The 26,857-nt window shown below is 48.4% G+C and overlaps 1 protein-coding gene across 5 annotated transcripts in view; it reads left to right on the forward strand.

The window, feature by feature from the left end:
* The first annotated feature begins 7,236 nt into the window (after positions 1-7,236).
* The window catches only part of GATA1 (GATA binding protein 1), a 31,957-nt gene continuing 12,336 nt past the window's right edge, over positions 7,237-26,857 (forward strand). The window contains exons 1-4 of one of the 5 annotated variants that reach the window (XM_048490741.1): positions 7,237-7,416; positions 11,234-11,348; positions 20,313-20,514; positions 24,274-24,666. In XM_048490741.1, coding sequence (XP_048346698.1) covers positions 20,343-20,514; positions 24,274-24,666 — 565 coding nt within the window. In that variant the 5' untranslated portion in view covers positions 7,237-7,416; positions 11,234-11,348; positions 20,313-20,342. The remainder of the gene's footprint in view (positions 7,417-11,233; positions 11,349-20,312; positions 20,515-24,273; positions 24,667-26,857) is intronic. The other 4 variants (XM_048490742.1, XM_048490744.1, XM_048490743.1 and 1 more) reach the window with 4 other exon arrangements.

Genomic DNA, 26,857 nt, shown 5'->3' on the forward strand with positions numbered 1-26,857 from the left:
TAAAAACAGACAAGTTTTGGCCAACTGGCCTTCCTCAGTGGTCAAAAGTAGTACAGTAATACAGTGATTACCTAATAATTACCAGTGATTACCAGTAATATAGCCTACACATTGCAATTATAATGATCTTTTTTTGTGACTGTGACCAATTTTTGAAGGGTTGTTTAAGTAGGCATCCAGGTCTTCCACACAAAGCCATGCCCTCTTGAAGAGTATAATATAATGTGCCAATCATGACCAATTCTGCTATGGCAAAATCTAATGCATCAGTTCTAAGACATTATTTTAGTCTGGAGCAAATGAATTGTTGGCCGAAAAGCATGTTTTTGAAGGATCAAAAAGTGTCCCATACCACCCTTTTGCATAATGCAATCATATTGTGTGTATAATATAGACTTACGGGCCTTTTACAAGTATAGACGGTTTTAATTTGCAATAAATATATCTGTGGTTTTTATATTTAGTAGTTTTATATTTAGTGGTCCCTTAACCAATTTCTTGACCTTTTAGGTACTTAATTCTAGTTTTGTAGGGTTAAGTTTGTTTCCCTTTTTTGCTTGTGCACAAAACCATAATCTATACACAGAGAAGTCCGTTTTAATTGTTAAAAACCGCTCAAGGCTTTAGTCTTCAGAGTGGCTCAGGATTTAAAGGGTGGGTGTGCCTGCCCTCCTTACAAGGTCGGGTCCTGCTGCTCCAAATTTGAAGCTGTCTTCTCCATTTTGTGGAATATAAACTGGTCATCTTGTTACCCTGGCAGCAGGGGGAGTGCTTATTCACAGGTATGAAGGGTGATGCTGGCATTGCAGAGTTGGGCAGCCCGTTCTGCGGCAATAGCCAGGTCTACCTATAAGGAACTTCTAGGAATTTTTCCTTTCTGTTCTCACGCTGTCAGCTTGCTTGCCATAGCAGCACATTTTCAGCTCCACAGCTAAAGAAGAATGTGTCCTCAACACCTTACAGTAGCCTTGCTGAACGGATACTCGTTTCCAGCCACAAGAGGACACCTGACGACATTGCCTTCCCTGATTATCTTAACCCAGATACTCCCTTCTCTAACTTCTGCAATGCACTCTATTGTTTCCTCAAACAATCCATCCCGACAGCTCCCAGAGGCTACCTAGCACCTCCCAAAGGTCGTCCTGACACCCCCCAAAGGTGGTTCTTCACCCTATAAATATCCTCCCCTCCAAAGGGCCAGTCGTCCAGTGCCATTGACACCTTTCTGTCCTTGTCACTGTGCCCAACACGTTGCCCCCTGGAATCAGATGCTGGCTGTTTGGTTCTGAACCCTGGATCTTCTTCATGTCACGATCAGGTTGTATTACCCATATATATCCCATACCCCTTTCTATTCCAAACCTATTTTCCAACCTATTTGTATCTTAGGAACTCTCTCTCTCTGTGTTTGTTGCATTAAACCAAGTGCGTGTGAACCTCTTATCCCTACAATAAAGACTGTCAAATTTGCATTATATTCCTCTCTTTGGATTTTCTTCCAAGAGCTGATTTCCATATACACTGGTATTAAAGATTCCCTACCCAGCCTCTTGCAATATTACTAAGCAGTCTGCTCTGAGCTAATTTTCCCCACGTTATTCAGAGGCTGCGTCTCCATCCTGGGTGACAAATCTGGATGGTTTCAAAAATGAAATAAGTGAGTCATGGCAAGGTACATGAATGGGAAGCTGAAGAGGCCACACCGAATGAATGCCATGAAAACTGAGATATCAGTTTATTTAGAGATTTATGCCCTGCTTTGCTCCCCACTGAGGATTCAGAGCAGCTTCTGAGTTCCCTGTGAGCTTCCATGGTAGAGTGGAGAATTGAACTGGGGAATCCCAGGTCCCAGTCTAATAACTAAGAAGTCAGGCCGGGGGCCATTAGTCGTGTATACTCAGCAGAAACCAGCAGCCAACTGTGGTAATCACAAATGCACTGGGAGGGCACTAGAGTTAACAGGTCTCCCCGGCCTTTGGTGGGGTGTTTTCACCATATTCTGACTGCATGTTTTAAGCCCCCCCCCCCAGTTTAGGGGTCCCCAATATCAGCGGGACCCATTATTGGGACTTATGGGTCCTTAATACCATCAGGACCCACTACCTCTCCCTCCTCCTTCTAGGAGGATTAGGTTTAGGTGGGATGCCATCTTAGTATACAACAACTGCTGTTTTTATTATAATTCTGGAAGTTTGTTTATGATGATTTTATGTGGTTTTATGCTGTACACCGCCCAGAGCCCTTCGGGGATGGGGCGGTATAGTAAATAAAATTAATTAATTAAATAAATAAAACGCTTTGAACAATGAGGACTAGAAACTTGATGGTGGCCGCAGGTTCTGTTCCTCAGTTCCCCACCCCCACCCCTGAAAATCAGCAGGTGGAGTTGTTGTTTTTTCTTGGCCTATCTTCTAGCTGAGAATCTGAAGGCATCTGCTCCAGTCTTACGGGCTTTTCCAGCTGTTGTTCCTGTATTCTCTCTCATTCGCACATGCACACAGCTAACACACAAACTTGTATGTGCAGTGGCTGTTTTCAGCTTTCCGCAGCTCTGCCCTGCCACCCAAACCCAGAGTCCAAACCGTCATCCTGACATCTGATAAGGCCTTATCAGAGCCGGCCAGCTCCGCTCGCTCAGAACTGCTTTAGCACCACCCCAAGAGCAGAGCTGCAAAGAGCTGCTGACGCAGAAGCCATCCGAGGGAAAGGAAGAGGACCCAGCCTCTGAATCTGGCACCAGCTGAGACAAGAGTCAGTTGACTTTGTAGGAGCATAAGAAAAGCCATGCTGGGTCAGTCCACGGCCCATCAAGTCCAAAGAAGGAAAAGTTCTCTCTGGGTCTCTGATCCAATCAGCAGACTATTTGGAAGGGGCCATGGCTCAGTGGTCAAGGGTCTATTTTGTGTGCAGAAGTTTCCAGGTTCGATCCCCAGCATCTGAGACCAGAGTAGGGAAGGCAGAGATGGATAGATGAATGGTCACATTTTCGTATGTTGTGCCAAGCAAGGCCCAAGCATGGGGGTAGGTGAGCACACCGTTTATATGTATGTGCTATCAAGTTGCAACCAATTTACCAGCAAAGGGTTTTCAAAGCCAAGAGATGAGTCAAGGTGGTTTGTCGTGATCTGCCTCTGCAGAGTCTTCCTTGGTGGTCTCCCATCCAAGTACGGACCCTGCTTAGCTTCCAAGGTTTTACAAGACTGACCTGTGCCGTGCCATTCTGCATCTCTGGGATGCCTTATCTGGACTGAAAAACCTGCAGAGGAATCGCCCAAGCTGCAAGCCCCTCACCATGATATGGTTCTTTCCTTTTTAGAAACCAAACAGATTTGTTTTCCTGATTGATGATCTTGTAGGCAGGGACCTGGTGTGGGGGGCGGAATCCCCTGTAGAAATTTGACCAAGTCTGTAGAAATTATCCTGGTTCTGATCTCATGATGTCCTTGCACGTCAGCTCTTTCAAAACCTAATCCAGTTTTGGAGGGATCAAGAAACACGGCATTCTTAACCCAGAAATGCTACTTTGAGGGGAGATAGGTCATGGGCCTTTCTAGGGGAACAGAAATTGTATTTCAAGTCAGCCCAAGATCTTTCTGTGACCCAGGCAGAACATCCAAATGGCACCTCCCCACCAGCCCCACCACTAAACATACATGGGGCCCTATCAACTTTGTTAAGTGCCATAGAAATCCATGGGACAGGACTTGCACAAACACACATAATTTTTGCTGGGGCTTGCAAGAGAAGCTTTCTAGTGGAACGTGCCAAGTGATGACTTGCCAGGTTGGGACATTGGTGGAGGTTTTGGGGTTTTGGGGGGAGGGCTATTTGTTTGTTTCTTGGAGAGGGTTATGACATAGCAACCACCCAGAAAGCCGGCATTTGCACCAAGGGGACTGATCCTTGGAGATCAGCCGGGATTTTAAGAGACCTGCAGGCCTCACCTAGAGGGTGGCAACCCCTATGGGTCTGATCACCTGTCACCTTTTGTGAGTGTATAAAATGCCTTGAAAGAAGCAACTGATTTACGGTGACCCCTTATGGAGTTTTCAAGGCAACCGAGGAACAGAGGTGGTAATAATCTTGAGTAATGACCCTGCACTTCCTTGGTGGTGTGCCACAACCCTTTTCTCAGGTAATCCAGGTATGTTCATGGCTATGATATTCTACAGCGGCAAAATAAATCAGGAGGCCAACGGCCCTTTGTAGTTTGAAAAAAATCTATTCCCGAAGAAGCATCTGTCAGCAGCGTGAGATACTGGGCGTCTTGCTTTATATTTTATTTATTTTATTAAACTTCATTAAAGGAGCAGCAGTGGCGTAGGAGGTTAAGAGCTCGTGTATCTAGTCTGGAGGAACCGGGTTTGATTCCCAGCACAGCCGCCTCTGCTGTGGAGGCTTATCTGGGGAATTCAGATTAGCCTGTGCACTCCCACATACGCCAGCTGGGTGACCTTGGGCTTGTCACAGCTTTTCAGAGCTCTCTCAGCCCCACCCACCTCACAGGGTGTTTGTTGTGAGGGGGGAAGGGCAAGGAGATTGTCAGCCCCTTTGAGTCTCCTACAGGAGAGAAAGGGGGGATATAAATCCAAACTCTTCTTCTTCTTATCAAGCATCAACACCTGGATCACATTCACCATAAGCATTTGCTATCGAGATCATGTGTGACAGCCTGGGAGAGAGAGAGAAAGGGAGAGTTCGGAGCACAAAAACACACCCGAAGCCACCCCAGGCTAAACTGGGCCCTTGGTCTGCCAAAGTTTGCTAAGGTCAGCCCAATCTAACTGCAGTTCCCCAAGCTCTCAGACAGTGGTGGGATTCAAATAATTTAACAACCGGCTCTGGGGGTGGGATTCAAATAATTTAACAACTGGTTGTTTACAAGCACCATTTTAACAACTGGTTCTGCCGAAGTGGTGCGAACCGGCTGACACCCCGCCCCCCGCGCTGGTCTTAGACCTCCAGAGACCTTTCTTTTCCCTGACCGCCTACACTTTTAAAATTGAGAAGCTGGGAACCTTCTGCACGCCAAACAGAAGTATCCCCCTCCCCCACCCCTCATACTCCCTTTTTGTTCTTTGGGGACCCTGATGTACCAGCTCTCTTCTGGTTTTTAGATCTTTTTTATAACTGTATGTTATATACTTTTTATCATTGTTGATCACTGTATTTGATAGAACTGGAATTATGTGTTTTCATGTGAGCAGTTTTACATGAAGGCTACCTAACGTCAAGATGCACACCTCCCTTCCTAAAATTTAACTGCTGGGAGCCAAGGGGAGGGGAAAGAAGCCCGATGAATGGCTGTACTAGCTTGCCCCCCTCCCTTTGAAAGTCATCCACATAATCTCCCCAGAAGACACAATGGCCCCTTCCGCACATGCAGAATAACAACCACCACCACCTTTATTTGGCATTTAAAAATAGGTTCTAGAGCGTTGCCAGACATTTTTGAAATACAAACCAAGAGTACATTCAAAATGCAGACAAGAAGACTGTATATAGCAGTATACATTACTTAGAAAGTTCTGTCACTTGTAAAAGAAATTTTGCTACTTTTTCCAAGAGCATGACATCTGTGTTGTTTAACAGAAGCTCCACAACAGAACAGTCAGAGTCTCTTTCAGATTTGTCTAGGGCCAGCCAAGGAGAGAAATTCCTAATACCCACATATCTCAGACAACCGAGTATAAAGTGAGCAAGAGTCTCCACTTGGTTTTTACAGTGTGGACAAACCCGATCCTGGAGAGGGATGGATAAGTAACGATCCTTTGTAATGGCCAATGGGAAGGTATTGGATCTGGCCCTTGTAATAATCCATCTCTGTTGGGGTTCAGTTAATAATTCAAGATATTTGGCTATGTGCCCCTCTTCCGGTATTATGAGCATGATTTATTTACTTGCCCCAACAAGATATGATATTCCTGTTCTAGAAGTCTACTTTTTAAGGTTCGGAAAATCTCTCTGGGTGTCAGCATACGGAGATCTTCCAGTAATAAACCTATTGAGTAAATTTTTGATTTGAGAAGTTGATACCATTCGGAGGCAAATAGGTCTGGGCGCACAGTGTATATTAAACTGCACACATCAGAGTTAAAACATAATTTGATCCAATAATGCATTTTCAATCCACTTTCACTGCACTTTGCTACTGTATTTTACTGCGTGGAATAGCAAAATCCACTTGCAAACAATTGTGAAAGTGGATTGAAAGTGCATTATTCTGCATGTGCGGAAGGGGCAGTGAAAAGCACCTGGGGACAGCCACCAGAAAACAAGGCCTGGCTAGATAAGTTGGAGCTGAAGTGGCCCAGTTTGTGAAGCAAAAGAATGCAGCTGGTTTCTTGTCTCTTCCTAGCTCTTGCCACTAGACATCACTATCGAGATCTGTACATAGGCCTCTGTTGTGCGTGAGGCACCAAAAAAAGTGGAAAAGTACCGAGATGGCCCCGGGGCACGTGGTACCTGACAAGGTTCTTTCACTCACACTTGGCAGTGTATGTCTATGCACCTATCTACCCCTCTAGCCTGTTTTTATCCAGACCTTCCCCCCAGGAATTTGGGGTGCCTTACATCCTCACAACAACCTTGTGAAGTCGTCTGGGCTGAGAGTGAGTGACTAGCCCAAGAGCACCAAGTCAGTTTTATGGCTTTGAACCCCACATCTCTGTGACACCTGGTTGATTTTCCAGCACTAAGACACCTGCCGGCCTCTGAAGGTGCATCACGATGCACTTCCACCTTGGAAGACAGTACAAAAGATAACTTGTGCAGCAGGACCCCACCAGTCAGAGACAAGACAGCGAAAGATACGTTACTTGACAGATGACAGTTCACTTCCTATTTCTTTCTTTTTTGATCTGGTACAACCTAAATCCCCAAAGTTTCCCTAGAGATCGGGAAGAGAATTAGGAAATTAAGCTTCTGGTCCCCAGCACCAACCCACAGAACACTTATCCCTTGCCAGATGTTGCTATAAACTTTGGGGTCTTTTTCTCCCACTATGATGTAGCTCCTTCCTTTCATGGATTTCTCAGGGAGGGTGTTAATTTCCTTTGACCTTCATAGGGAGGGGTGGGGGTCTACCCCTCCCACCCTTCTTCCCTCTCCTTGTTCTTCGCCATCCTGGCCAGTCCTTTCTGGAGGAGGCGGAGACACCGCTTGGGTGGTTGCTGTGTCATATTTTGTTGGCCGTCGGTCTCCTCCTCCTTTTTTTCTGTTTTTGCACTTTCTCTCTCTGCCACCAAGACAGTCTGGGACCTCGTAAGAGGACTCCTTGGTGGCAGATCGACAGAGAGGAGCGGCAAGCAGGGAGAAACTTTCTCCGGTACGGATCTAGCCCTTTCTCCCAGACACCTGGGCTTCGTGGACCCCGGCACGTTCCAAAAAGAGGCCAAGGTTTGTGTCCAGTGCCAGGTCAGTCTTTAGCCCAATGCCTGGCCATGATCCGGCACTAATTGCTGATTTGTGTTTGGAGGGTGAGGTCTGGAAGGGGCCTAACAGATCGAGGGAACTGGGGAAAGGGATGTCGGAAGATGAGACTGGACTGCAGGCAGAGAGTGGAGAATGAGAGACTTGAAAAGAAAGAGGTCTCCCGTGCTCCAGCTATTGGGCCTGGTGGTTGTTCCTCACAGGGAGCTGTGCATATAGCAAGAAGCTTGAATTTATTTGGCACGGCAATGAAAATGAGGTTCCAAGGCTCAACCTGGTGGCAGCGATTTCTGGTATTAGTAGATTTCTTGTGGCCAGGAGCGTCTTCATGGGTAGTCAGACATGGTAGCACAGGTGTATGTTCTGTTTGCTTTCTGTCACTTCCAGTGAAGAGGTGTGGGAGACACACGTTGCCCAAATAAAAGTGTCAACCAGGATCACTACTGTCTATTCTGATTGGTGGCGGCTTTCCTGTGTCTCAGGTCACATCACCTGCCATCCGATCTTTTTAACTGCAGATGCCAGGGATCGAACCTGGCACCTCCCGCCTGCCAAGCAGATCCTCTACCACTGACATAAACATGCTAGGATTGACTGCTCTGGCTCAAAAATGCTGGACTTGAGCAGTTCACAGCGGGGTCAGGTACGGACTGCCTGCCACAAATCTGCGGGGTTTGCTGTAATTTGAGTCACATCAAAATAGGAACATTCAACAAGTCAAAATGTGTCCTAACAAACTGTGGTGAAGGGAGAAGAGAGTAAGCAGATTTACTGATGGACTTGATTCATTAATGGTTTCTGGTTCTATGTCTTATTAGAGAGAAAATAGCAGTTTTGGCTGTGAGGAAGAATCCCAAGAAAAATGTCTTTGTAAGAACACTGGGGAAGAATGGCCTGGAATCCCTCCCTGCTCTTACTTCGGAGTAGTTTCCATTTTCTTTGGAGGGATGTCTTTCTTAGTAAATATGTACAGGATCGTGAGGAGCCCCAGGGCTCAGTTCTCACATTTCTGTTACTGTCAGACAGCAAAAAGGGAGCACAGAAGAGATAAGGCTTTGCGCTGAGATCGGGCAGCGAGAAGGCAAGCGTTCCTTTGAGACCGAGAATGAAAGGGACTAGGAAGGAATGCGCAGAAGCAAACCAGCTGGTGGTAGTTCTGGTGGGTTTTCCGGGCTGTGTGGCCGTGGTCTGGTGGAGCTTGTTCCTAACATTTCGCCTGCATCTGTGGCTGGCATCTTCAGAGGTGTATCGCAGAGGGAAGTCTGTTACGCACTGTGTCCAGTTAGGAACAAGATCCACCAGACCACGGCCACACAGCCCGGAAAACCCACCACAACCAGTTGAATCCAGCCGTGAAAGCCTTCGACCATAAGCTGCTGGTGGTTGCGTTGGGAGAACCTTTGAGTGGGTGAGAAGTGGCAAAGTCTGGCAAAATGGGGCAACAATAAGAAACCTGCCCTCAGAAACCGACGGCACAGGGAGTGTTTGTCCAGAAAATGGAGGGATTGCCATGGAGGAATAGAAGGTTTAATCCAACGAAGACAAGAAGGTCAACATTTGACAGAGAAGGGAAGGAAGGTATAGGATATACACGCTTGGACTGATGCATTTCCTTCATTTATATACCTCTTTTTTCCCATGGGGGTCTCTAAGTGACTTATGTTGTTCTTCGTTTTATCTTCAAAACAACCCTGTGAGGGAGCTTAGGCTGGGAGACTGGCCCCAGGGATCCCAGTGAACTTCCATAGCAAGGAGGGTATTTAAAAGCTGCGTCTCCCAGATCCTAGTCCAACGCTCTAACCACTGCAGTGCTGGCTCATCTAAAATGCACAGAAAGCCACAGTATTGGGAGGGGAGGCCTACCTCGCAGGGTTGCTATGAGGATAGATCAGAGAAGGGAAGAACTATGCATGCCTTTCATTTATTTTTCCTGGTAAAACAACTCAGTATTCTTATTCTTAACAATGACAACAATAATGAGTTGCTTCATTTTTTTGTAAAAACAACTCACTACTACTACTACTACTACTACTACTACTACTAATAATAATAATAATAATAATAATAATGCTACTACTAATAAATTATTGGGGGCAGGACAGAGAGCCAGCTGTGGATGAGTGGCAAAATAGTTCCCCAATATTCCCTGAAGAAATCCCAGACAATATTATTAGAGCTCCAGCTAAACACATTTCCCAGCTTTTCAGTGAGAAGTAAACTTCTCTTGCGCTGACCAACTGCAAATGTTCTTGATCCCATGGACCCAGCAGACGCTTCCAGTTCACAGGAGATCCTGGGCAGCTGGTAAATTTGCCTAGAACTGTAGCTGACTTGGGAGTCAAATGATGGAAGGAATTTGGACCCCATGCTTCACCCAAAGCAGATTTTGGGCTGTAACTTTGTACTTTGTACAAGATTCTTGGCTGTAACTTTGGTGTAACTCCGTTGGACTTACTTCTGAGTGAACAAACATATGATCAGGCTGTTAAGCCTTAAATGGGGAAATCTCTCAACTGGGAGAGATGAATGGTCTCGGCGAGTGACATAAAATTTTGGGATCAATATTCAAATCCTCTCTGAAACTTTGCTGAAGCCCCTTATCTGCAGAACGGGATTGGCATCTGCATTCGAAACTCATTGTCTTGTGATTAAATCCCACCAATTCCAGTCTAACCCTTTCCCTTACAAGACAGCATGCATACTAAATCCTAATGGAGGGCAACTGATAATCGTATTGTGTATCATAACAACAGTACTAACATGGAGCACTTACATAAAGAACTTTGCCTCTATTAGCAATCCTCTAACTGCCATAAACGTGTAGATACTATTATCTCCATGTTCACATGTGTGGGGGGTGGGGGTGGGTTCCTTAAGACCACTTAGGAAGATCATTGACAAAATGACATTTACACCGGGGACCTCCCTTCGAACTCCCTCTCATTGTGACCACAGGGCACCAAATATGGAAATGCTGCTGCCCACCCCACGCATCCATGCGCACAACCGCTCCAGGGAGAGAAAGATCTTTATATCGAAGCAAAATCTTATAAACTAAAGCCTGGCACATTTGAAACTGAAGTAATAAAAAAAGCACCAGAAAAGGGATCGTGATGGGATTTGCAAAACATGGTACAGGAAAAGCAGGTGGGGGAGTGAACCAATCAGAGTCCAGCGGCACCTTCATGAGATTTTATTCCAGCCTTTTTCCTGTCTTGATCTGGCTGGCTGAGGCTACCCCATCTCTGAAGCTAAGCAGGGTCGACCCTGGCTAGTACTTGGATGAGAGACCACCAAGGAAGTCCAGGGTTGCCGTGCAGGTGGTTTGCAATGGCAAACCACCTCTATTTATCTCTTGCCTTGACCAGGATGGCCCAGAGTAGCCTACTAGTCACATCTTCACATCTTGAAAACCAGGCAGGGTCAGCCTGGTTAGCTTTTGGATGAGAGACCACCAAGGAAGTCCAGAATCTGTCCACTGAGGCAGGCAACGCTGCTAAACATTTCCAAGGTTTGTCTCTTAGGCCCCTTCCGCACAGGCAAAATAATGCGTTTTCAAGCCACTTTCACAACTGTTTGCAAGTGGATTTTGCTATTCCGCACTGCTTCAAAGAGCACTGAAAGCAGTTTGAAAGTGCATTATTCTGCATGTGCGGAATGAGCCGTATTACCTTGGAAACCACTCTGAGATCGGCATAAGTCAGCTGCACCTAAGCAGCGCTTTTCAACCCCATCGCAATCCTTCTTGGGTAGACTGCAAGCCATAAGAGCTTATGCTGGGAAAACCTTGTTCATCTTTCAGATGGGGCAAGATTTGCTGCAGCAGACGGAGGTTGCAATCTTTGACATGCTTGCCTGGGAGTAAGTCCTCGTGACCCCAAGGAGTCTTGCTCAGGATTACACAGCAACACAGGCAGGTACCTTTCTGGGATTTTTACCAAGCAAAGAAAACAGAGGCAGCGGGGATCCTCTCAGAGAGACTTAAACAAGGCCAAAGTAGTAACGGGGTGTATCTGTTTATTTCTTTTTGTAGTGAACTACCTTCACTCTTTCTGGCCCAGAGGTCAGTGCATTCGCATCTCATTTTAAGCACTGTCCTGATAAAATATACCTTTTGGCAGGAAAATCAGGAGGGAGCAGACTGCAATTCAGGAGGGAGCAGACTGCAATTCCCACCCATGGGATTCCCTTCTTGCCTTTGCACCCGGCCAGGATTGTGCCCTGGTATAATCTTATCTACTTCATTTCTATCCTGCCCTCCTTTTCAGGGGTTAAGAGCATAAAAAGCATTCCTTTCCGCATTTTATCACAACAACCCAGTGAGGTTGGTTACACTGAAAGTGAGTGACTGGCCCTAGGTTACTCAGCAAGTTCGTGGCAGAATGAGAATTCGAACCTGGAGTTCCCAGAGTCTGGTCCGACACTCTAGCCCCGTGGTGGTGAACCTTTGGCACTCCAGATGTTATGAACTACAATTCCCATCAGCCCCTGCCAGCATGGCCAATTGGCCATGCTGGCAGGGGCTGATGGGAATTGTAGTCCATAACATCTGGAGTGCCAAAGGTTCACCGCCACTGCCGGCACTGCCCAAACCTAGGACTAGTTTAAAGAGAGAAGGGTACAGTCAATGAGAACAAAGCCAGGATTTCCAAGTCTTCCCCCGTCCAGTTGTCAGTTTACCTTCTGCCGAAGTGCTCAGGCACCCGGGTTCTTTGCAAAGGTCCATGGCACCTCTGGAGTTTCTGGTGTGTGGGGGGAAGCAGTGGGTTGAAATGCAGGCCGGTTTCTCTGTAGACGGCACATCTGCTCAGTTTCAGGATGGATCAAAATTGCTGCCTCAGATTCTATAGCCTGAGTGCCCAGATAAATACTATCTGTGGGGCATTTGTTATCTGGAGCCAGAGCTGGCGATAAGCTTTGATAATCTCTGGGGCCCCCATGCCCAGCCCCGTCTCTCCCCCCCTCCAATAATAGAAGTGTAGCAAATGGGGTTTGCTTAGTTGGCAGGACTGTAATTTTGGTTGAAATGAGAATATTCAAAAGGAAATTTAATTCCTGCTGATAAGGACCCGGCGTGGCCCACTGATAAGGTGATATTGCTGACGTTTGTGGCACAGAACTTTGTGCCAGCGTTGCTTTGGAGTGGGATGTGTATATTGTCAAGAGTAGGCAGGTTTGGGGCTGCGTTATAGGGTTGCATAGCCTGCAACACTGCACTGTTGAAACAGGGACCAGCTTGTATTCCCTCTGCATTTTCTGCCTTGAGATATCCAAACCCCACCTGGCATCAAGAGGAAATGGCAACTTCCGAGGGGGATTTCTATGGACATCAGAGAGGAGAAATGGAAATCCTAAAGTGATGATGTCACATTCTCACTGAGCACACGGTCCTCCTCAGGCATGGCCCCTAAGTCTCCAGGAATTTCCCAAACTGGAGTTGGTAAGGTTCCTTTACAGGTGTACTGCGGTGTGGGTTTTTAGGGTTGCCAGCTCTGGAACTTCCTGGAGATTTGGGGGTGGGACTGGAGGAGGGCGAAGGTTGGGGTTGGGAGAGACATTCAGGTATAACCCCTTAGGTTGATTATACACTGGTGCTCTGCCCCACAAGGAGGATATGTTTCCTTCGTGGCAGAGTTTTCATCGCAGACACGCAATGCCGCCGCAGATCCCAGAAGCCCTGCAGTTCTTGAGAGCAGGCAAAGCCCTTGGTTTGGGATTTCTACTGTTTCTGGTCTCTCCCCTCCTCCCCCTTTGCAGGCATTTCTGGAGGATCGACAGCTGGCTTTTTGGAAACACAATAATAATAAGAAGCCATCGAAATAGTGATATGAGAAATATCAATACAAAAATTTAAATGATTTTTCAAAAAAGCTGGCAATCTTGTGACCCACTGGGAGTGACCCAGAAGTGGGGGTAGGCTGGTGGCGTATGGCCCTAGGGACATGGGGTACCCCATGTCCCCGGGGGCATGCCTTTTGGTCACATGGGGGCGCCGGATAGCCCCCCACATGACCAAATGGAGCCACCGATGGTGCTCCCAGTCCTGCCTCTCTCAGCTGCAGAGGGCAGGCCTGGGAGCCCCGGCTGCCACGGCTCCTCCTCCCTGCCCAGAAGCCAGGGTGCAAGGGAGGGCAGCGAAGAGAAGCTGGAGCTCAACTCGTGAGTAAGTGAGTTGTAAGCAATTGTAAGAACAAGAGTACATAACGCTGCTTTTCAACAGTGACGAATCGTGGATGTTCCCACAATTCTTCCTGGCTATGCTATAAACCGCAAAGATGTTGAGAGTATTGATGGTGGAAAGTGTCACTAAGTCACAGCTTACATATGGTGATTCCATACGGTTTTCAAGGCCAGAGATAAACAGGGTGGTTTGCCACTGCCTGTCTTCTACGTAGCAATCCATGGTGATCTCCCCTTCTAATTTAATCTTGCTTTCCAGATGGTGATCTCCCCTTCTAATTTAATCTTGCTTTCCAGATGGTGATCTCCCCTTCTAATTTAATCTTGCTTTCCAGATCTAAGGAGACTGACATAGCCTCGACCATCCAGGACAGGGAATTAATTATCCTTCTTTAAAGCAAATGCTGATTGCTTATTAGAGTATCATCCTTTGTGAAAGAGACATCTACATTTCTATTTCTTCTTCCAGCTTAAACAAGACATTACAAGCTTTGTTAGATTGAAATCACTTTCTGTAAGAATACACTACCAGGGTTGGTGGATTTGAGAAAACAAAGAGCGGCAGCATGACCACCATATTGTTGCGTATCCCATATTTTTAATCCTAATAAATTCCTGAAACAAGTGATCTGAGTTCTGGGTATCCTAGATCTAGGAACATCCAAGAAAAGGCATATCCCACCCCCAATGTTTTTAACAAAATCCAGGTTGTTTTTATTGTGAGGGGTGGCTTCGTAATTTAAATATCTTTATGTGTATCAAAGTAGAGTTGCTTTGAACATAATTTGGGGTGTAATACTCTGGAGCAGAGGGCCCCAACGTGGTCCCCGTGGGTGCCATGGCATCTACCGACCCCGTTTTTGGCATCCTCCAAGGATTTTTAGAAAGCGGGAGGGACCAGGTAGGGCTTCTGTCCAGCAAGCCTTCCGACTGATGATTGGAGATTTGATTGGCAGCCGCTGCCTCCACACCCCAAGGATCCACATTGTGGCTGCAGCAATCCTCTTGTGGCTGGCTCCACCTCTTGCAGCAGTCACGGCGCCTACCATGCCATTTTCAGAATTTCAGATGTGTCCACGGGCTCAAAAAGGCTGGGGACCCCTCCCTGCTCTGGAGACGGAAAGATTTCAAGGCCTTCATGACCTGGGACTCACAGCTCCTTCTGGGTGTCCCTGTGCTCCAACCCTGGTCGTTGGGGGGTGAATCTGCACAGGCCAAATAGAATGGGTTCAGGCCCTTTTTAAAAGTGTTATGCAGGAGAAGTTCCCACAGAACTTGCCCCCCCCCCCAAACACTTCTAACCTGTTATAGATGACTGTTAAATGACAGTAGTTAGTTAGCAACTTTTTCTTCAACCCCAGTTTCAGACGCTTCCTGTTTGCCTGGGCGAACTACAGCAAGCAGGAAGCATTCTGTTCCCACCCCCTTCCATCCACCATTATGTTGGATTAGAGTGGATTCTCTAATAGGCAGCCCCCATGTTGTGCCGGTATGTGGGTGGTGGGATACTCAGCGGAATTCTCGGGTGGGAGTGGATTCTCGGGTGGGGGGATTCTCAGGGAAACAGTGGTCCCGACTGGTCCCTGCACCCGCTGTGCAAACTGCGGCACAGGCCATATGAGTTCATTTAACACACATCAGTGTTGCCTGTGCAGAATCAGCCAGGGAGCCTCCTGTTGGCTACTCCACCATTTTAGGGTGGCCGATCTGGCACCCACCGGAGCCCAGGCCTTCTCCGTCACAGCTCCTGCGCTGTGGAATGGGCTCCCTGAAGAGGTGAGCTGTCCCACTCCCAAAGATCTTGAGAGGTGCCGCAAGACTTGCGTGTTTGCCAGGGACTTTATTTATATTTCTTTCCTTCTTTCCTTCTTTCCTTCTTTCCTTCTTTCTTTCCTTCTTTCCTTCTTTCTTTCCTTCTTTCCTTCTTTCCTTCTTTCCTTCTTTCTTTCTTTCTTTCTTTCTTTCTTTCTTTCTTTCTTTCTTTCTTTCTTTCTTTCTTTCTTTCTTTCTTTCTTTCTTTCTTTCTTTGATTTATTAGACTGCTCCTCTCCCCCACCTTATTTGAAGGGGCTTGGAGTGGTTTACTTCGTCATTCCTCCATAGAATGAATTTGTTAAAATATTACACAGCAGCATATAACAACATAACAACTCAATTGTAGCACTATTATATAATGTAAAATATAAAGTCCAGCAAGGATGGGAGGAAATAGGGAGGGGGGAAAGGGGGTGTCAGCCAGGGATAGATAAATACCATCACTGTCCTCAATCTTACTGGCCCTGCAGAATCGGGGGGGGGGGTTTCCTAAATGGCAGACGTCTTGTAAGGGAAGGGAGAATTGGGGTTGACCCTTTTATTTTTGCTTTTACCTGAAAATAGTTTTTAACTCTTATTGTGGGCCATCTTGAACAATGAAAATTGGGTATGGTAGAGTTAAGAGTTATGGTTAAGAGTGGACTCTAATCCAGAAAATGGAGTTTGATTCCCCACTCCTCCACATGAAGCCTGCTGGGTGACCTTGGGCCAGTCACAGTTCTCTCAGAACTCTCTCAGCCCCACCTGCCTCACAAGGTGTCTGTTGTGGGGAGGGGGAGGACTTTGTCAGCCATTTTGAAACTCCTTACTCCCAGGCGGGTATAAATCCAAACTTTTCTTCTTCTTCTAATATATAAACAAAACCAATCAATTAATCTACTCCCCTGTACCCTGTCCTGCCTTCTGCAACTCAGAGTATTAGTCACCGGTTTCTACGGATGTATAACAGGATACTTTAATCTGACAATAGATCTGGTTGTACTTATTATAGAATGGCTGCAATTCAAATACGTTCAGCAACATTTATTATCTTGATAGGCAGTTATTGTGGGCAGTTGGCAGGAAGAGAAGTCGCTTCCTAGAATGCTGCGCTTATGCACGCATGTTTACACGCATGTTCGGGACAGTGTCAGCCACCCTTTAAGGGATGGGCAGAGAAGAGGACTGAGAACTTGAAAAGAAAAGTTTCAGTACAGATAGGAAGCCACTATTCAGAAAAATAATCCCCAATTCACCCCACATAGAACCTAAGGACTAGCCAGAGAGAATGTTTTACCAGCAGAAGGATACCCCCAAATCGGGACTATCTGTTCCGGGTAAACAGGGGTACCACGCGTGTGCTTTTGCTGGGGTTCAGCATATAACACATGTATGATGATTTCATGAAGGAATCTCCATGACACCGATCCACACATTTAGGGCTGCCAACCTCCAGGTGGTGACTGGAGATCATCTGGAATTATAACTGTTCAGTTCACCTGGAGAAAATGGCTGTTTTGGAGGGGGGATGGATGCTACGACATTATAGCCCACTGAGGCCCCTCCCCTTCCCAAAGCCCGCCCTCCTCAGGATCCACCCACAAAATCTCCAGGCATTTCCCAGCCCCAAACTGGCAACTCTAAACATTACAGAATACACAGGTTGGCGTTGCGGTCCTTAGCCTGTGTAACAGCCAGATGTGAGTTGTGGGTTCTTGCTTGTGGTGCCCTGTTTGGGTCAGGACCAGAGCACACGTAAATTCATTCATTCATTCATTCTCCTCCCAACCCCCCCAACCCCCTCCCCCCACGCACACATTTTCTCAACATGATACACACCCAGGAGGTCTTAAAGCAAGTGCAGCTAGGATCTGGGAGTCGACTCAGGTTCAACTCTCCATTCGTGCCCCGAAAGCTCTCTGGGTGACCCTGCACCAGTCATCCGTTCTCAGCCTAACTTACCTCACAGGGGGGTTGTGAGGATAAAATGGAGCAGAGGAAAATGATGTAAATCACTTTGGGTTCCTATGGTGGAGAAAAGTGGAGTATAAATGAAACAAACAAATAATAAAAGTATTTGGGAAGCTGACATTTATTCTACGGGATATGTAGGTTCCCCTGGCTGTCCAAATGACGTCCCCCAGACAGATTCAGCCCAGAAAATGATTCCAGAGGGAAGACAGATTCCCCTCCTGTGTGTGCATCGGAGACCCAATCCAAACAGGCACTGTGTGTGTAGGAACGAAGCACAACCTGCACCTTACATTTGATTGTTGATTGTGTCTCCAGGCACTCACCATCTGGTCACGTCCCCCCCCCCCGCAAAATCAGCCCCCAGCCTGACCAGAGAGCCAGCCTCCCTCCGGGAAACAGGGAGGCTCTGCTTTTTCAGTCTGCAATCAAGCCTCCTCCAAGCGCCCCCCCTGCCCACTGCAGGGAGCCCAGGAGGGAGGGTGGAACACCCCACCCAGCTGCAGGGGATGCAGAGAAGGTGCTGAGGTAGCAAGTATTGGGAAAGCATTGTCTAGTGGTTAGAGTGTCAGACCAGGATCTGAGAGTGGCAGGCTCAAATTTGGCCGAAGACTTGGGCCAGTCACACTCTCAGCTTAGCCTGCCTCGCCGAGTTGTTGTGAGGATAAAAATGGACAAGAGGAAAAGGGGGTAATATGACACGTAAATGAGCTTAAGTAATCAATCATCCGCTTTGGACTTGGGAGAGTCAGATCTTCTAGGCTACACCCTGCCCATCCATTATGGGTCTTAAAACATGCTTCTGAATTGCTGTGCATTTCTGTTGTTAGCTACATACATAAGTGCCGTTAGGTCACAACAACCAACTTTTGACGACCCCAGCAAGGGGCTAGTGAGGTGGTTTGCCACTGGCTGCCTCTGTAGTCTCCCATCCAGGTACCAACTCCACTTAGCTTGAGAGTTGATAAGATCTGGTTATATCGTGCTACCTTCCCTCTGTTTTTAGCAGCTACCCATCAGAACTGTTTATCATATCAACTATCATTTTTATTACGTGGGTTAAAAACCTTTCGTAAGGCCCCCCCAAGATTCCTCGGGATTTGCAAAGTGGGGCACCAGCTGTAAAATAGAACTATGCAAATATGTCATGTGCACAAATCCCAGCATTGATTCCATTCACCTCCCACACTGGAGGATCAACAAGGTCTTTGAAAGCCCCCCGGGGTGGAAGGGGGAGGAAGTGAATCAGAAGATGGCCGTGGCCCACAGAGTCTGAAGGAAGCTGGCATCTGTTCAAGGGTGATTTCAAAAGCTTTAAGGAGCCTGGGCCGGAGCAGGCTGCAGAGATGGGACGATAAGGCCTGGCAGCCGATCCAACTACCATTGGGGGGGGGGGGAAGGGGGAACTTTAGTAGGCCCAGAAGGATGGCGAAGGACAAGGGCCTGCACAGTTTCCTGCAGGGACGTTTTCTCCCACTTGCAAAATGTTAGAACTTGAGGGCATCCAATGAAGTGGATGGGCAGTAGATTCAGGATGGACAAAAGGAACTACTTCATTACACAGCAAGTGATTCAAATGAGGAATTCATTACCATGATGGTCACGGGCTTAGACAGCTTTAAAAGGGGATTAGAGTGATTCATGGAGGAGAGGTCTATATGTGGCTAGTAGCAATCGTGACTAAAGTAACCCTCCACATCCAGGGGCAGTCAACCTCTGAATCCCGGTTGCAGCAGCAGTGGCATAGTGAAGAGGTGGGGGAGGCTTGAGCCCCAGCCGCCACTTCTTGGGGGTGCAATGCAGGGCTGTATCCCCCTTGCAACTGTGTCCCCCTACCCACCCACCCACCCGAGTTCAGGACAGGGGCGCAGTTGAAGGCGGGGCTTGGCCCGCCCCTGTGGAGCTTGGGAGCAGTGCAGACCCGTTTGACACTGCTGGCCTCAGCTGGCTGGCATTCAGCTGTCCCTCTGCTCCGAATCCTATGGGAAATTTGGGGGCAGGGTGAGCCCCAGGCGCTGTTCTACAGAGAAGAAGAAGAAGAGTTTGGATTTATACCCCCCCTTTTCTCTCCTGTAGGAGACTCAAAGGGGCTGACAATCTCCTTGCCGTCCCTCCTCACAACAAACACCCTGTGAGGTGGGTGGGGCTGAGAGGACTCAGAAGAACTGTGACTAGCCCAAGGTCACCCAGCTGGCGCGTGTGGGAGTGCACAGGCTAATCTGAATTCCCCAGATAAGCCTCCACAGCTCAAGCAGCAGAGCAGGGAATCAAACCCGGTTCCTCCAGATTAGAAAAGCTACGGCTCAGTCCAGGAGGCAGCATCAGGGGAAGGCCTCGCCCTCTCTGCCCTGTGGTTGGATCTCTGGAGGAACTGCTTGGTCTGTGTGTGAACCAGAATGCTGGACTAGACTGACCACCAATCTGACCTAGCAGGAGGACTCTCCTTACGTTCAGAGGTGGGATCCAACCAGTTGTCACCACTTCTCTAGAAGTGGTTACTAGTTTTTTCTGAGTGCCGAGAAGGGGTTACTAAAGCAACCTCCCTGCCCAATAGGGAGTGGAGGTGCATGTGTGTGGCGGCGCCACTGTTTGAATCCCACCACCGTCGGAACCTGTTATTAAAATTTTTGGATCCCACCACTGCTTACGTTCCTCAGCCCAAAGAGAACGTGGCAGGCAGGCAGGCAGGCAGGCAGGCAGGCAGGCAGGCAGGCAGGCAGGCAGGGGATCAGTTGTAATAGTGGGAGATCTCCAGCCACAACCTGGAGGCAACCCTATTTATGCAGGCATGACTGGTTTGTGTTCTTTTTTTAGGACAACAATGCACCACAAAACACAGACTTGATAAAGGCCTTTTCCAGCAGCTCACAAGTGGGTATCCTGTCATTATTCAATTGGACTCCCAACTCACAATGCCCTCTTTCTTAACCCTGTAGGCTCGCCGGAGAGGCTCCTGAGCTTGGGCAATGGATTACTCGGCCATGGGGGAGCAGGAACCTGCCCCCCATTATTTGGAGCCTTCTCCCTTGCAAGCCAGTGAGGATCCAGAGCTCTTCTTCGCGGGATCGGAGGGTGTGGAGTCTGGGGCTGGGCCCTCATATTTCTCTCGGATGTCTGAACCGTACAGAAGTTCTCCAGGTATGTCTCTGTATGCCGCAGTTTTGAGAAAAACCAGCCTCGACCACAAGGAGCCACGAACGTTGGAGCTTCTGACGGTCAGGCTCAGTATTTCAGTGATGAGAGGTATGGAGACTCAAGGCATCCCAGATGGCTCCTTGGGAGGGGGAATGAGGGGTGAGTCCTGCCGTGGGCAAGCACGAGGCCTGCCAGATCCCCGTGGCCACTGATGGGAGATAGAGGGGAGAGTTGCCAGATTTGGGGGAACAGTTCGGGATTGACCGTGGGGTACAGCGGAGTCCCTCCTCGTTGCATTTTATCCAAGAGAAGCGATCTTTGCAGTCTGGAGTTGAGGTGCAATCCCAAGGGATCCTCAAGTGCCACGTGGAGGCTGGCATGATCCCGAGCAAGCGCTTGCTATGATGTCAAGCCCAACAAAAAGCTAAAGCAAATGTTTTTGGATTCAGGTGGGCAACCAGGTTGTTCTGCAGGAGATAGGGTTACGAACTCCGGATTGAGAAATTCCTGGAGATTTGAGCGTGGAGTCTGTGGAAGCTGAGTAGGAACAGCTCTGGGTGGGAAACCACCAAGGAAGTCTGTTGTTGCTATGCAGAGGCAGGCAATGGCAAACTACTGGTTAGTTTCTTGCCTTGAAAGCCCTAGAACGTTGCTATAAATTGGCTGAGACTTCACAGCACTTTTCCGCCAGAGAGTGGACTCCAGCTCTTCAGAGCAGGGTTACCAGCCTCCAGCTGAGGCCTGGAGATTGCCTGGAATAACACCTGATCTTTAGGTGACCGAGGTCAGTTTCCCTGGAGAAAACAGCCGCTTCAGAGGGCAAACTCTGGGCGTTTTCGCACACACTTTTTATTCTAGAATAAAAGCAAACCGCATTGATTCCTGACCTTTTTGATGCAGTTTCGTCGCTCGATGGCATTCACACATGGCCAGGTAGTCACGCATCTTCTGCCTGCTTTGCAACTCCCGGGTTTCTGCATCGCCCAGGAATGCGGCGCAAACGACCGCTCTGATTGGCTGTCGCGCCATCATGGTGCCGTCCGGGGGCGGGCTTCCAAATTGCTTCCCATCCCGTTTCCGTGGACGGGCTGTTGAGCTACCGTGTTAACGGAGGCGAAACGACCGAATGAGTCACCGTACTGCAAATGTATCAAAGCAACGGTGCCACGGGGACTTGGTAGCTCGAGCTATCAGGCGCACACAACCGTACGCGAGGAGGGGAGGGAGTCGAGTGAGACTCAAGCGGAACAATGGGATGTGCGCGCGCAACTGGCAAGCCCAATCGCATTCCCATTGGCTGGATCAAATCGCGTCACACTGTGGGCGTCACCCCTGACTGTCGCTTACTCCAGATTTGTTTCGCACCTAGCCACCAGATTGTGGGGGGAAACCGGTTTTTCCAAGAAAGTTGCAGAAGTATTGAGCGACAGGAAAAATGTGGAACAACGGCTGGAATGTGGCACAGAAGGGGGGTCGGGACACATTTCGGCTTAAGCGTGTGCAAACAAATGTGGGAAACAGCAACGAACTCACATGCTGGATCTGCAACAAACAGTGTGTGCGAAAACGCCCTCTGTGGCATCATATACCCCACTTTCGGTCTCAAAACCCCACCCACCCAGCTCTACCCCTTGTTCTCCAGGAAATTTCCCTCCCAGAATTGGCTGCCATTTAGGCTATTTTGTAAACATTCTTAAACTTTAATATAAACTCCTTGGATGCTTTGCACCTTATCTAGTCAAGTTCTTATCTAGTCAAATCCTCACAAGTGCTGTTAGGAACACATGAGCCCCACTGGCTGTGAATGGGCGGGGTTTACCTCCAATAAAATAAAAAAATACAATAAATAAAATAATAGAACAGGAAGCGGGACACTCCTGCCCACAGCAGTTATGGTTGCCAGCTGGCCTGGAGGACAAAAACCATTCTGTGCTTCAATAGAGGCTAAACAGGATGTCATTTATCAAGTGATGTTATTTACCTCAGCACCTCACCTGCCCAATTCTGCACATTAGGCCTTCCTGTATTAAAAGGGTCAGTTGGGAGGATATATCAAGAGTAACAGGATCAGATCCCAAGTATTTAGAGTTTGTGAAACAGAATTTTTGAGAGGATGTTTAAACTTTGCAGGTAAAAGCCGCATGATCACCACAAAAGCCTTGGATCTGAAGAATTATTTCTGAGGAAATAACAAAAACACAAGCCTTTATTGGCATATAAAACAGGACAAAATTTTAAAACAAAACAAGGTTAAGAAATGCAGTTAAAACTACTAATTTCCAGTATAAAATTTGCAACAGTTTCACAAAAGAGCACATCAGAGCTGTTCAGGAGATTGGGTATCTTATAACACTCACGCCATTGAGAACATTGCAAGAAAATGGAATTCATGTATTTCACATTAACAAACTCTTTTAGAACGTTCCATATTCTTAAATCTTCCCTCCAGCAGAGCTGATGGCAGCACATTACATCTTGCAGTAGCCAAGGCTCTCCTCTGGGTGGGATTAATCAGCAGACGAAGATATGCTGCCATAATTCCACGCTCGCATGGGATTAATAATGTAGTCGGAGAACAGGTTGTCTTGGCTGCAAGAGTCAAATTATGAAAATCAAGATCCAAGAGTCTATTCTTAACTAGTCTGAAGGCTTCCACCTTTGTGAGCATAAGGAGTGATTCCAAGGGGAAACCAATAGCTTCAACTGAGGAATATAACAGCTCCCCCCCCACCCCCAGAGCACCCGGGTGGCCTGATGTGGGCGATCCAGGCTAGACCAGTCTCATCAGATCTCGGAAGTGAAGGAGGGTTGGCCCTGGCCAGCATTGGGATGGGAAACCACAAGGAAGTCCAGGATTCCTATGTAGGGGCAGGCAGTGGCAAACCACCTCAGTTTATCTGTTCCCTGGTCTGGATGGCCCAGGCTGGCTCTGGTTACTACTTGGATGGGATACCAGCAAGGAAGTCCAGGGTCGCTACACAGAGGCAGACAGTGGCAAACCACCTCTGCTAAGGGGTCCATATCATCAGTTTCGACTTGACGACACTTTCCACCACCAGATAGATTACATCCTGCTGTCTGAATAGCGTGCTCTTGGTGAAACTTTGAGGGAAGACATTCGCAAATTGGTGACAAATCTGCAGTGTCTCGTGGCCCTTTCACACAAACAAAGGAGATGTAAACGTTTACTCCATTTTGTAAAACTGGGACGTTGTGCTCCTGCCCCCCCCACCTGAGCATTTTAGAACCTATGGATTTCTAGAGCTGCTGCTTCAGAAGGGAACCCTTTCTATAGATTCCATAATACTGTAGGCACTTCTTCTGGGAAAGCCAGCCAGTGGCTGGGGCGCAGCGGTGGTAGCTGTACCTTCAGAAAATGGCGGCCTCCCCCTCAAACAGTGCCCTCCTCACAGGTGCCGGGGCAGAGTGAGCGACGGGCCGGATTCTAGCGGGCAGAGATGGGTGGCTCAGGAGGAAGGGGCAGCTGAATGTGGGCCCCAATGTGACCTTTGCAAGTGGCTCCCGGGGTATGGCCCCCTCTGTTCCCCCACCCCCACCCTGGCACGCCATTGCTGTGGCAGAGTAGCTGTGCCTCTTCATCCAAACCAAGTCTTTGGTGTACTGAGATGATGACATGCACAATGATAATCCTGGAAATGTAAGCCCAAAAGGAGCTATGGACTCACTGCCTCAAATGTCGACACCTCCTCACCCTCAGCCACATGTTACACAACTGAGGGTTTTTTTTCCTACTCCCAACAGTGCGCCAGTTGTATCCAGTTCTCAATGGTTTGCCCTGGGTGGATGGACACCCTTACAGCACCGCAGCGTGGGCTTCTAGCTCATCTGGGAAACCTCCCGCCGGACTTCCGATCTACACATCTGCTTCTGTGTCATACCCGCCTCTCCAAGGCCCTCCTTCGCCCCAGGAGGTGACCCCCGAAGAGAAGGGGAGCCCCAGGTTCTTGGAGATGTTGAAGACGGAGAGGATGAGTCCCACGCACACGGAGCTGCAGCCGCTGGGGAGTTCAACTGAAGCGGTCCATGCCCCTTACATGATGGGGCAGGAGTACAGATACTTCCAACCTGCTAGCAGCCCTCTGACAGCTGGATACTCTCCCAAATTGCGAGGGCCAATGCAGCTGTCCCCCAACGGTGAGAAATTGTGGTGGGCCTTATATTAGGACTGCCCACCCTTTGGTGGGGTCTGGAGTTCTTTTGGAATAACAACTAATTTCCAGTCAACAGAGATCAGTCCCTCCGGGAAGAAAAGGCAGTTTTGGAGGGGGGACGCTGTGATGCCGTACCCCACTGAGCTCTCCCCCTAGAAATGGAGTAGTGGTGAAGAGCAGTGGACTCTGCCTGGAAACCAGCCCCCCCCCCTCCTCAACATGATGCCTGCCAGGTGATCTTGGGCTAGCAGTCACTATTCTCTCAGAGCTCTCTCACCCCACCTACCTTGTCTGTTGTGGGGAGAGGAAAGGAAAGGGGTTTGTAAGCTGCCTTGTGATTCCTCATGGTTGACAAGAGAGGGTTATAAATCCAAACCCTTCTTTGTTCATTCTCTGCTCCACCCTTGCCAGGTACTGCCCCCCAATTCCCCATGCTGGAGCTGGCAACCTTCCCTCACACACAACAGAATGATAGTGGCGTATCTGCCCAGGGACACAGGGTAACCCATGTCTCCGGGCGTACACCATCCGGCCATGTGGGGGGCACAAAATCGCCCCCCCATGTGACCAGAGAGTCATAGCAGTCAAGCCTCCTCTGGGCACCCCCATCCCCACTGCAGAAGATGCCCACCTACAGAAGATGCAGAGTTGGTCCTCCCTGGAGATCAGGGACCGGCCCCACCCTTTGGCTTTTAGCAGGCCCTGTCCTGCCTTGAACTATCTTTTCACGTCATGGTGAGCATTTCAACAATAACTCAAAAAGATCGTCCAGGGCAGAACTTGGCCTGCTAAAAGCAGGGGGGACGGGGCCACGTCCCTGATCTCCAAGGTCAGAGCCTTGGACTCTGTTTTCAAGTTACGGTGAGCATTTCAACAGCATACCCATGAGCCTTTGATAACTATGCAAACAAAACCTCCTTTCCCTCCCTCCCCCTCCCCACAGGGTGGGTTGGCCATGACCAGATGCACTCCCCCTCTCCTCCCTCCAAGTAGTTGTCTCACTGCTATTTGCATTGGCTATATCGTATCAGACTGCCTTTTTAAAAGTAATTTTTATTGATCTTCTCAAAATAATGTGTGTGCTGGTGCACACGTGTGTGTATTTGAGGACAGTTTTTGCATAATACAAAACCGCTGTTTATTATATGTGTACGTTTGTGCACGCGAGTGTGTACTAAGGACAGATTTTGCTCAATTACATAGGGCTTTGTGAGGAAAAAAGAGTTTGAAGTTGGATCTGAGGGCGATCTGACTGTGGCATCTGTGACCCCATTGATCGCCAGGGTTGATTCTGCCAATCTGGCTGGCAGGGTGGGTGGGTGTCTCCATCTCCCCCACAGCTCCATGTGCGTCCCTCCCAAAGTTGTGCGCTCGGGGCAAGAGGACGACCAGCCAGATAGAAAGAGTGTACCGTTCTTTGATCAAGGGTGTGTGATAGCGGCGCTGCCCTGCTAGAATCTCCAAGAAAGCTCAAGGAGTCTGAGAATTTGCAGAATACCGTTCCTTTTGGCCTGGTGACCCACCCGCATGAAGTCACTTCTGATGTGCTAATTTTTTTTGTGGGGGGGAAGAGAACATGGTTTACCTGGGTCAATTACTCACCGCTGCTCAGGTGTGCAGTGGGACAGGAAGCCTCTCAGGGTAAGAAATCTGATCCCAACACACTTTCTGTTTGCAGCGTGCCAAGAGAGGAGGCGCACTAGGGCAAGATTTCTCGCCCTAACATGCTTCCTTGCCCCACTCGTGCTTCTCGCTTGTCTTTCACAGAAGACCCCCCCCCCCATGTACAAATGATTTAAATATTATGCTCCCCAGACCCTTAGGAGCTGTTCCTCAAATGGAGCCCTTCCCCTTCCTCGCTAGGGGGCATGAGGCTCGAACGACACATTCCTTTTTTCATGAATTCTCTGGGAGAGCGGCAGCCGCACTGCAGCTAAACGTCCACATGGCAACTGAGGTATAAAAAGTACAAATGGGGCCAAATCTAACTTGGGAATCAACGTGAGGGGAAGAGGCCCCTGATTATCCCCTGCCCCGTTCAATGAAGGGAAGACAGAGGCCCCCTTCCCCCTGTGCTGCCACTGTCCCAATGGTCGATTCCGCACAGTAAATGTATAATGAGTTGCAGTTGTTATAAAGGAACCAGATTTCCTCCCCGCCCCGCCCCCCCCCCC

Source organism: Sphaerodactylus townsendi, linkage group LG03 (genome assembly GCF_021028975.2).
Source record: "Sphaerodactylus townsendi isolate TG3544 linkage group LG03, MPM_Stown_v2.3, whole genome shotgun sequence".
Taxonomy (NCBI): Eukaryota; Metazoa; Chordata; class Lepidosauria; order Squamata; family Sphaerodactylidae; genus Sphaerodactylus; species Sphaerodactylus townsendi.